We start from the raw sequence: 12,304 nt of genomic DNA on the forward strand, positions 1-12,304 counted from the left end.
ACTTAATAAAGAATATTAACAACATACACTAATTTTAATAATGGCAAATTCTGAAGGGACCAAATTTTTTTTAAACATAGTTTAGGAACCAAAAATTTAAAACCCCATAGTTGTTTGAGGAGTAAAAACTTAATTAATCTATTATTATTGAATTTCTAATGTTTGAAATTTTGGAATGTTACATTATTCGGTTGAGGGTCTTCTTATTACAATGGAGTCCCTTGTATCACGGGTTCCGACATCTGTAGTCATTTACAAGGGTCTCCGACAGTAGTGTCGCTCCTAATCTCTACCATATTGCTCTAATAAATCATGGTCCAAGAGATAATTTCTCCTCCTAGCACGACGGCAGTGGGTATTGCAAAGACACGTAGATGCTCTCGTTAGAGGCATAGATGTGGGATGCATATGTATAAAAATAGTAGGTTAGAATTCAGATGGATTAATTGATACCATTGAGATATAAGTGCCAATGATGATGAAAAAGATCATGGAGTTAAAGATGAAGATCTTTATCTTTTCTTTTCCTATCTTATTTATCTTTAATGCCCAAAAGAGATACACTTTTGCACTTTAATTTTGTAATTTACGACGACTGAGTTCTCACTCCTGTCTCGCGTACTTGATCGGCATCCTCCTTGCAAGTGACATGTGGAGTCCGAGTAGTACATTTATAGTCAAAATCTTTATGTTTCTACATCAACACATCTTCTAAGAACTCTTTTGAGTAGCATGGTAACCTATTTTCAAAGGACAATTTTTCCTCCTTAGCTCAAATAACGAGCAAGAGCATTTTTTTGCCACGCACACGAGGAAGTTATTACATGGCATGGCAACCAACTGATACATAATAAAACTTTTATTCGAATCTGAAAACATCATTATAATCTAATAACTAATAGAGATTGCAAAAAGTGAATCTCAACTCAGTGATTTTTAAAGTTCAACATATGGATCTGCCTAGAAACCCTTCCATGGTGAGGCAGGAGGCAGGCTTCCATAGAGGAATGAGAAGATCAAAGTCAGAGCCCGTGATGGTTGCCAGCTTGGAACTAGATGTCCTGCTCCTCTTACTGTAACAAATGTCACTCCTTTGTACTTAACCACATATCCTCCAACCTGTGATGATGAGAAGTTGGTCTTTTTTAAAAATAAAAATAAAAATTAATTAATTGGTGTTGAAGAAAACGATTGTAGAAAAAACTTTTTGGTCATAATGTTTGGTCACGATTGTAGATGCTTTTTCGACGCAGTCCTTGATATTGCAATAATTATGGACACATGTGGTTGATCATGCCATAATTATGGTCGCATGCCATTGCTTTTGATATTTAGAATCTATATATGTAGCAGTTGACACAAACACATTTATCTTAATAACTTTTTACTGTGGGTAACCCTGATAAACCAAACTGTTTTGCAATCACAATGAATTCTGTAAAAGACTTGAGATTCTAACCATGAACAGTGAACTTTCTTTTATTGTGACCGGGAAAGGTTGAGTTGGAGGCAATACTCAAATCTTTTTAACTATCACTACAAGAAAAATGACCTATACCTATAGACAAAAACTGTCACTGTAAATAAAAAATCTGTAGGTAAATGTACGATAGACTTTGTCCTACAGACGTTTCTTCTGTCAACTTTGAGGGGGCGTATAGTGACAGCTAATTGTCTGTCACTATAGGTTTTACCTACTATGTATAGTGTGTAGGTAAAAGTCATTAACTTCTACTTACATTTCCTAACTGTAGGTAAAAGTCTTTAATATGTACCTATTATCTTCAACTGTAGGTAAAAGTCATTAACTTCTACTTACATTTCCTAATTATAGGTAAAAGTCTTTAATATGAACATCACTTGAGATCGCAAGAACCTTCTTTCCCATTAGCCGATGCCACAAAACTGCACTGTTTAGAAACAAGGCCAGAACCTAGGATTAGATATGTTCAAACATGATGTAATAATCACCAGAAATCTTCAAGTAACCTTCAAGGAAAAAAAAAGTATTTTCTTTTCGTTTGTTGCAATTTTCAATTAGTACTTACCTGTAGTAGTCAAGATTGGGAGCAAAGGTGGTGGTATTGAGAAGGCCATAGTTCCCTCCAATTAAAGTCTGCCTGCAATAGACTTTAGTGCTGTAGCAGGATGCTATTCCAAGTTGATCTAAGTACCTGAGCCATTTAAATTTCAAAACTTACAATAAATCACAACCAATTTAAAAGAGAACCAATTTTATATTTAGCAACATGTTTTGCTAAATATAACAGAAAAAACATCATAATCCATCCTTTAGAAATTAAAAAAGAACAAAAAATGATGGAAGGATTGGACAACCAATTTTACCCACCAAAAGCTGTTTAGAAATCTGTTAGATACATGATTGCCACCACTGTTCAAATGTACTGTTTTGCTAGTGGCAGGTCCTTCTTAGTAAATATAAAAATCTTTCTACTATCAATTAATTAGAGATACTGTAGATAGTATGGCTTTTAAAGTAATTACTTTTAAAGTAACTAAACTTATCATATATGTATGGTAATTAGTAATTAGATGATAGAGTAAAACTCTTTAAACCATACACTATTTACTCATTTTAAAGAGGGAAACAATTTTTTTTAATAAGTAAAATTTTAAATACAAAATCAACTATTACAAGTAACTTGATACTATTTTTCTAATCTTTTTATAAAAAAAATAAACAATTTTTTTAGACAATTCAAACAAAATATATCTTATAATCACTTTTCAGCTAACGTGATACGTTCATTCCTATACTCAATTACAGCAATAATTGATTATATCTATTATCAATTATTGAATATTTTTTTTCACCGTAGTGATTTGGTGAACTTATTGTTGTTTCCTCTGCTCAAGTGCTTATATAAATAACTCACTGATGCAACTACAGAGGTTATTATTATATTATATCAGCAATGGAAGTATATAAACTGCACATCATTAGAATAAGCAATTAAGTTGAAAGAGTAATTCCAAATTGAGGTCGAGGAAATAACTCAAACTGCAAGTACTGGCCATCATGCACCAATGAAGGGATGTCCTGTAGCATGTATTCTCAAATAAAACATTTAAATAGAAACAGGTACTTCCTTCAGCAGCTATCAGAATTAAAAATGTGACTCGAGCAAATGAAAGTTATTACTTTTTTATAGTACCCAAATTAAATACCTCATTTTATTTTTCATACTTTTGCTTTGGCTCAAAGGAAGAGGGGATGAGAGAGGTGGTGAACAATGAATAAAATTACTTGATTGCCTTGGCAAGGAAAGGATGAGACAAGTCCTGAAAAATCAATCCACATTAAAGTGAACAATGAATAAAATTACTTGATTGCTTGCCAAGGTTCTAAATAGGGGATTGGGAGTGGAAGGGAAACATAAATTTGAAAAAGTGTTCATTTCAATTTCTATACAAATGCATTCCATAACACTCATAACTATTTACAAAAATAATAATACTCATAACTATTTACAAAAATTAGACTATCATAAATTCGAATATTATGATAGTCTAATTTTCCCGAAATGGAAAATAATAATACTCATAACTATTTACAAAAAGATAAAATGAAATGAATATTATGATCCCTCATATTAATAATTTCAAAACATAAGTTAGCACTAGTTAGTTGATGGTAACAGTGAAGAGTAACATTTGTGTCCCTATCATGATCAATAGTGTCCAAAACAACTTTATTATACCAAAAGGCAACAACAAAAATTGAGAACTGCTTCTCAAGATTTTGAGCATTGCAAAAGCACTTTCAAAGTCAGAATTCTTATTATTATGTTCACAATAACTTTTATATAAAAGTTTCAAATTGAGAAGTTATTATGACCACCAAACTTTAATTGATAAATTGGAACCTCCATCAACCTACCACAAACCAGTAAGAATCCAATCAAAATCAGTACCACAACAAGAAAACTCAACCAAACTATTCACGAAATCAAAAGCTATGTATTAAGCTATTCATTAACCTGCGGTATAGCTAAAGTAAATACATTCGGGATGAGAAACCCTTCGTTTTGAGGTGGCGCAGAATTTTGGTTCCCATTCTCATCTTCCATGACAACCAGTTGAGTAGAATATGATTTTCTAGAAACGTTGACCTCAACACCTAGAATTGAACCCTGTGAAATTAAATTTGCAACACACGAGCAGCAAAATGATCAGGATAGCGTAATACCCTCACATTCTCATGAATTTTTAACAGTCTTCTCATATTGTACAAGCTGTTGATTTTTAAAGCTAGAGAAACCTCCTTGTAGAGAAGCACATAGATCTGTTGGATCATTTAATGGCATAAGCATTATTCTCTTTATTGTAAATCAATCTTATAAAGAATTAAATCTTCTAAGATGAACACAAACAAGCTTGAATGTATTGATGAGAATAGTAGGCATACTTGAACCCCTTGGTTAGCCTTTTCTTCTAGTAACGAATCTAACCGAGAGGTAGAAAAGCTATCAAAAGGCCGTCTCAGATATAGCTCTGGGCACAACCACCAACCCGTAATGAAGATCTGCAGCCGATTTGCATTCTCTTATTATTAAAATTGAATTAGGAAACCAATATATATATATATATATATATGTGTGTGTGTGTGTGTGTGTGTGTGTGTGTGTGTGTGTGTGTGTGTGTGTGTGTGTGTAAATTATTGGTGAACAACTGACTTTGCATCTTGAATTGAAGTCGCAATTGCTTCAAATGTTGCCTGTCCATCTACAAACCATTGGGCTTGGCTCCCATCTTCAGTCAAACCTCTTATGGGAGCAAAGGAACCAAAGCATTCCATGTAATGGACATTTACAGCCAATTCTTCATAAATGAAAAGGGTAAGATCAGCAATGGAAACTAAAGGTTCTCTGCTGATAAACCTGACCATCTATAAAATTCTATAAAGAATAATGAACAGGGGAAATTAGTAATAGGGATTAAGTGATACTTAAGTTCCATAAAGTTTATAAATCATTGAGAAGTCTGTGGTCGGAGTGTCAGACTAAAAATGTACATTAATTTCAGAAGAACAAAAGCAATCAATACAAATAGCTATTTTCCCTGAACAAGACATCAAATGATTTCTTTTTTTTGGGATGAGAAACTTTTGTTAACTTAAATATTATATTTCTTTTATTATATATATTTAATACAAAAAGTTAAACAACGTATAAATAATAATTGTTTATATAAATAATTCTTTTTAATTCTAAAGAATTCAAAATCACATAAGATACATCAAAATAATATTTTTTTAAAGAAGTCATTAATTAACTTCTATTATAGATTCCGAAGGAACTAAAATGACTAATTATGGACTGTTTATTTATTTATTTTCTTTAGCAGGATCATTGACTATTTTTTAATGGAAAAAAAAGAAGGAAAGTAGAATTAATGCAAACCGTCAAAAATCGCTTTCGTCCTTTAGCTTCTTCCCATTATTCGGAGTCGGAGAGACACCTTATCTTTCTTCATCCCTCAGCCATAACACCAACACACCACACAAGAAACCCAGCTCCAGCTAACTCCAACCCAACACACCAATTACTCTGCCCTATGATCTTATACATTACTACTATTTTTTAGTTCAAAAATATACATATGCATATATGCAAGTGTAACATTAGTTAATGAATTCATTAATTCGATCCAATTATCTATCCATTACAAGCTTTGTATTGATTTCATGAAGTTGAACAATTGACTCCAAGCAATATATAGGAACTTACTTAGGGACAAATAGAAATGCAGCACAAAGTAACAAGGTGCCTGTAACAAGAATCCATCCAATAACCACCAAGCTGCAGCCACGATAAAAAGAAAAAAGAACATCTTTTACCGATAGAAACTTAACGGGAGACAAATCTATCAGAGTGAAGGAAATGAAATGAATTAAACTTACGAGTATACAGGACACGACAAAGCAAGTAAAGAAAATACTGCAAAAATTAAATCAAGTTCATATGATTTGGTTAACATTTAGTATAGAGTAAGAAAAATAAAAAAGACAAAACCAAAATCAAACATACACAATCCGAGAAATGCAACAAAGATCATAACAACAGCAACAGTAACAAGAGCCAGTCTCCTGCAGATGATCACAACAAGCAATGTTAATTAATCAGCAAAAAAATATATTCATAAACCAAATGAAACATCTAAATTCGTGTACTTACACTCCATCTATGACTTTGTGTATCATCCTTGAATTTTCTTTAGCCTTCTTGGAGAGAGAATCAGCAGCCGTGGTGACTTTCACTTTTACATCATCAATGTTGGATCCAAGATCTAGTGGCAAGGGAATCCCATTCACAAGCTGCTTAGCTGAATCAAAATAGCTTGTCACGTTCCTGAGGTGCAACCATAGTTATGTGTGTGGCAGAATTTATGTAATGCGTACCTTGACTCCAAAGAGCTAACGTGGTGCAACCATAGTTAATCCTATTTTACCCTAAAATGACCTCCATAAAATTATAATTCTGCTAGCAATGCCTAGTGTCAACAAGTAACAACAAAGACTCAAATCCATGTTAAATACCAGGATATTTGGGAGTCAACATTTTCAAATCAGGTCAATTTTCTAAAATAGAAATAAAACACTATTGACAATAAAGTATAAAAGCACAGAAAAGACAAAATGTATCCTCAAAACAGAAGAGAAAACATAAAAATCTCCAAAACCAAAAGGAAAAACTGACAATACCAAATAGCTGATGAAAAAAGGTTGTGTAGAGTAACAACACCAAAAACAAGCCAGACTAAAATCTTCCACAAAACCAGATTTAGCAAGCTTCCTCAAAATCAGTATCACCAGAAAACTAACAAAATAAAGAGAAAATTCAAAATGCAGCTGAAACATTTCCAAACTAACAGGATAAACAGCAAATTGAAATCGTTGCAAGCTAAACACAACTGATTAGCAAGGAAGATCCACATCTTCCAAGAAGAACTTCTCACAATCACATCGTATTCAGCAATTGACTACGTGCTTCACAAATCACAAGATTCAAATCATCCTCCAGATAAAACATAAAACCTTCACCCTCACCACCTCAAAACAATTTAAAAAAAATAAATGGAACACCAATTCAAATTTACTAGAGAAAAAAGTCTCAGAATCACCCAACAGGCACCAAACAGCTTGTCTTTCGGAAAAAGAAAAACAATGAAAACAAGAACATTATTAAGAAAAACGACGAAGATTGAAGCAGAAAAGGACAAATTCGTTCTAATTAACAAAAAGAAGAGACAAATTAGTGTTTTCCTCTTCGAATTCAAACCCTAGATTACAGACCCGAAAGTGAAACTGGTTCCGTGGCACTAACCGGTCGAAGAGCTAAGCCGATTTCCGCCGAAGCACGAGAAGAAGAGAAAAAACGGAGTGGCAGGGTTTAAACGGAGATTGAAGTGGATTTGACTAAAATACCCGGCCCGGTCCATAATCCAAAGGCTTGTGGTCATTTTGGAGTTTGATTTCAAGATAAAATGAATATGATTGCTGAAACTAACAAGAAATTGCCATAAAAAATAATGTTAATCTAAATTAATCCATAAAAATAATGTTAATCTAAATTAAAATTTAATATTACTAATTAATATATTTTATCTTTAAAATTTTAAACAATTATTAACTAAAAATTAATTTAAATTGAATGGTTATTTTGTGATATTGAGTATTTACTAAAAAAAACAAGAGACTAGTATTCAAATTTAAACCGTCTTAAAGAGTTTTACCTACACCAACAATTATATGTATAAGACTTTTGAGGTTATACCTACATCAACCAATTATAGGCACATGTTTTATGAAGTTTTATCTACATCACATAATTGTAGGTATAAGTTTTTTAGAATTTTGCCTACACTGTGCTTTTGTAGGTAGTAATCTTTTTGAGTTTTACCTACACTAATCAATCATAGGCACAAGTTTTTTGGAGTTTTACCTACACAATGTAATTGTAGGTAGAAGTCTTTTTTCAATTTTAATGAATTTACTTACACCAAATAATGGTTGGTACAAATGGTTGAGTTTTACCTACATTAGTCACTTGTAGGTAGAAGTATTTTTGAGATTTACCTACACTAATTAATATCTGTAGGAAAAAGGCGTCTGTAAGCATAGGTCATTTTTCTTGTAGTGAAAATATAATAAATTCTATGAAGTACATTGTCCATTCCAAAATAACTAGCACTTTAAAAACATAAACTACCTAAAAGAATGATATAGATTAATGCTTATAATTTTCAATGAGATATCAAAATTTTAATTTCAAATTAGCCCCTGATAAATTACATGAATATAATGATTGTCATATCAATTTTGCAACTACCACCATTAATCACTTCATAAATTAAAGTAATGATTGTTGTATCAAATCCACAAACCCCATATTCATTTTGTTATTCTTTGTCAATGAATGACAATGTTTAATGGAGTGAAGTTATATACTATATAAAATATTAAAAGATTAAATTTCAGTACCTCATTTCCAGAATACCATGGACGCCAAGGAACCTGGATAGGGAGCTTGAGGGTGTTGATTGAATATCTGGAAGATGTGACTGGAACCACTGAATCAGTATCACCACTGTAGAAGAACATATCATCTAAATTTAGTACTTGGGATATATAAAACAAAGTTCAAACCACATTATTCTACAAGATTGAAAGAATTAGTTAAATTCAAAAACATGGTTATGGGTAGGGTAGTGGAGCTTTGTCATTGCAAAAGGATTTCCCAAGGAAATCAGAATATATAGGTAAGAAATCCTACACGCTAATTCAAAAAAAAAAAAAAAGGAGTACATTTTATGTTGTATAGTGGCTTCAACTTTTCATGGCATTGTTTGATTAAACTTTACAGAAATTGAACTTGCCTGTATATCCACAATCCAATGTCACTGTCAATGAGATACTTGATGACCGGCAAGATGGTAGCTGGGCTGTCCTTCCAGTTTATTAAATCACTGTAAATTTTGCAAAATATGATATACATGCTTGGTTAGCTAATAACAAATATATAGTAGTGGTTCATTTGACAAGATGAATTTTCTTTTCATTTCTTTTTTGGATAAATAATTACAAAAATCTTGCATTTTATATTTACTATACTTCTTGTTTTTAAATATTTATATAGTAAATTGCTCATATGAGATTGAGTTGTTTTCATTATTTTCTGTGTAATTATTTGAAAACGGGAAATAGAGTAAAAATAAGGTGATATTATTATAATTAAAAAAAAAAAAAGAACATTCTTTCAAACCAAAAGTAGGTCTGTAATGTTTGGTGATATCCTAAGTTATTGTAAATTACCTGCAATGTGCCCAGTTTGTGGGTTTTGCATGAAGAGCTAGTTGCACCTCTGGTCTATTTAGATAGGCTTCCCCGTAGTAATCAGAACACGGGTCAAAATCATAGACCTGAAATTAAGTGTCAGAGGCCATTGAAAATTACTTGGAAAATTCATAACTGAGGTTGAATTGGATCCTTAAACATTGTTATCATACTTGTTGAAATTAATGAGCTGATTTGGTTAGGAGATCTTCTTGGTAATTTCTATGGTGTTGCATTGTTTCTGTTTTACACGTACATTGTAAATTTTTTACATAGCATGATCTAATGAGAATTCGAGATGACTGCTAATATGTTACACCAGTTTGATCCAGAAAATAAGGTGTAAGCAGCGTTATAACTCAAGGAGAAAAGAAACAGATGGAGATGGACAAGAGAGTCAAATGACAGAGAACATGACGTGATTTTTATAATCCGCTCATTTGGTTGAAAGCAGGTGTTACCATTAAAACAAATGAAATTCATATGTTTGTACAATTTTGAATTATCTTTTCCATTATGCAAGAATGTTTCACACCAGGATATAGGAGTATAACTTACAGAGCCAGCAGATCCATTTTTGAGAGAAGAATCGTGACACAGTGGTGCATAGATGTTATAATCGTCAATGTTTCCGATCTCAATAGCAGCCGTTCTTGTTGCATTGACACACATAGCTGAAACGTTTTCAGAAGTGACATCGCAGTACTTCTCAATCAGCTCATGTGTTTGATCTGAGCTCAAAGCATGAGTCCATATGTAATCATATATCCCCTTTATACTTGCAACATCATCAATCCAAGCATTCCCTATCTGAAAATTTTCATCAGTACAAATCAAGAAGTTAGAAAGATGAGATGGTAAGTGGTATCGTATCACATAGGCATAATTTTCAGTAAGAGTCTTAGAACATACAGCAATGCCTTTGAGTTTAATCTTTTGTTGACTGAATTTATTGTTCACCAGAATAGTGTATGCAAGCTGAGGCACATAATGTCCAGCATAGCTCTCTCCAGTTATGTAAAAATCGCGGGTTTTGTACTCTGGAAATCTCTCTAGCCAATTGATCAGGAAAACATATGCATCTTTTGCAGTAGACTTATCTCCTGAATGACCATAGTCAGAAGTAGTGTTGGAGTAGGAAAAGCCCACTCCAGCAGGGGATTCCAAGAACAGCACATTTGCCACTGCATAATGAATCCACAATTGTATGTTAATTTTTCCATCTCTGACAAGGTTGGAATATAGAAAAACAATTATTTTGGTGACTGTCTCACCTTCATTCCAAGCATATTTGTTACGATAGAGTGTTTCACCATCAGAGTTTATTCTGAAAGGTCCCAATTCCTCAAAGGCACCGTACCCCAATGAGGAACAACCAGGTCCTGTGAATTTCAAAATCTATGTTGTCAGAAAATCTCATGTGGTAATCCTACGTGACCTGTGACTCAAGATGTTGTAGTTTACACAGAGATGTAGAGTTCAAAGGATGATGCTTAATATCAACTGATATTTTTGTTTCAATACTATGAAAATTGAAAATATACCAACTGAATCAAAACAAGCACCTTGATATCGAGCACATTGATGACACACCTAATGCACTTTATTAAATGCTTCTAAAGGAAATTTTATATTTTAATATAATAAATATTTTCTTTTTCGTCAACTATTTTCTACTTTTTGTTTTAGAAACATACCATAAAGTGACTGTTGACATTCTCCTAATGTAAACGATTCATCACCTCTTATTATCTTGTGTTTTTTGCTAAATAAATGATTAGATATATTCATAAAAAATGACAAAATATACCTAGGAAAGAGACACGAAAAGAACGTAAGTTATCAGCAAGAAGCAATTTCAGTTACTTTTTACCTCCATTTAGCCACAATACTAAAGGTTTTGTTGAAGGGTTATATGGAGACTCCACAAAATAATAGAAAAGTGCTCTTCCAGCCTTTGGATCAACAGTGACATAGCCTGAATATTGGTCAAAATTCACACCATAGGGCTGGCCAGGCAGTGCCACAATTCTGTCAGCTTCCTTTTGACCCTCTTGGGGTGCAACATAAGCAGGAGAAGGAGTTTTCACTGCGTCTTCCTCTGCCCATGAAAGGGTCACTGGAGGCTTCTGTGAGCTCTTAGACAGAATCAACTCCTGAAGTTTATCAGCCTGACTGGCTTTGCTATAGGGAAGAAGAATCAAGATACTCAAATTGAGCATACAAGCATAAAGAGAAAACTTCTTCATCTTGTTCACAACTTGGTTACTTGGTTTCTGTATACTAAGAATTTATGCATTTATAGACTATAAAGAGTGACCAACAATGCAGAGCTGTTTTCTTGTGGCTGGAGGTCTGTGAAAGAAACAATAGAAAGATAGCCGGCTCGTTTAATTAGTTTCTCATCCAAAGTAACTGCGTGACCCTTGTTTCCTTTTTTCTAGAATCATGAAGTTTATTAATTAGTTTAACACTTCGTGATAAACTATGAAAATTTCTGTGATAATTGTTTCTCCAACTTTTTCGTATGATTGATGTAATTGTACTTTATCTTCAACCAAGTTCATCCTTAGTAGATATGACAATGGGGTGGGATAGGGATGGGTAGGTGGTTTTCCATTCCATTCTAGCTTCCCCAAACACATCCCCATCCCCATATCACAAGGGTATAGATTTTTTTTTTCATCTGATTTTTGTTGGGGATCGGATATACCCGTCTCCCTCCAATAATTAAAAAAGTTACAAAAAAAACATAAAAAATAATTTTAATTTTTTTTAAACAAAGTTGAATATAATATTTATGCAAGGAGTCAAGCTTAGATGACCAGCATGTCATAATCCAATATACAATTCTATCACAATAAAATTTTTCATATGAAAATCATATTCTTATCCGCTAAAAATTATCTCGAAACATGAGACTTGAGAGAGATTGTAATCCCTTATGAC

The 12,304-nt window shown here is 32.8% G+C and overlaps 1 protein-coding gene across 1 annotated transcript; it reads right to left on the minus strand.

Moving 5' to 3' along the window:
- Nucleotides 1–960: 960 nt before the first annotated feature.
- Nucleotides 961–11,604, minus strand: LOC100807212 (serine carboxypeptidase 1). Its single transcript, XM_006595266.1, has 8 exons — nucleotides 11,229–11,604; nucleotides 10,630–10,737; nucleotides 10,268–10,539; nucleotides 9,914–10,165; nucleotides 9,335–9,441; nucleotides 8,899–8,988; nucleotides 8,504–8,609; nucleotides 961–1,119 (listed from the first exon to the last, which is right to left on the minus strand). The coding sequence occupies exons 1-8, from the start codon at nucleotides 11,602–11,604 to the stop codon at nucleotides 961–963; spliced, it is 1,470 nt and encodes a 489-aa protein (XP_006595329.1).
- Between the last annotated feature and the right edge of the window lie 700 nt (nucleotides 11,605–12,304).

Source organism: Glycine max, chromosome 13 (genome assembly GCF_000004515.6).
Source record: "Glycine max cultivar Williams 82 chromosome 13, Glycine_max_v4.0, whole genome shotgun sequence".
Taxonomy (NCBI): Eukaryota; Viridiplantae; Streptophyta; class Magnoliopsida; order Fabales; family Fabaceae; genus Glycine; species Glycine max.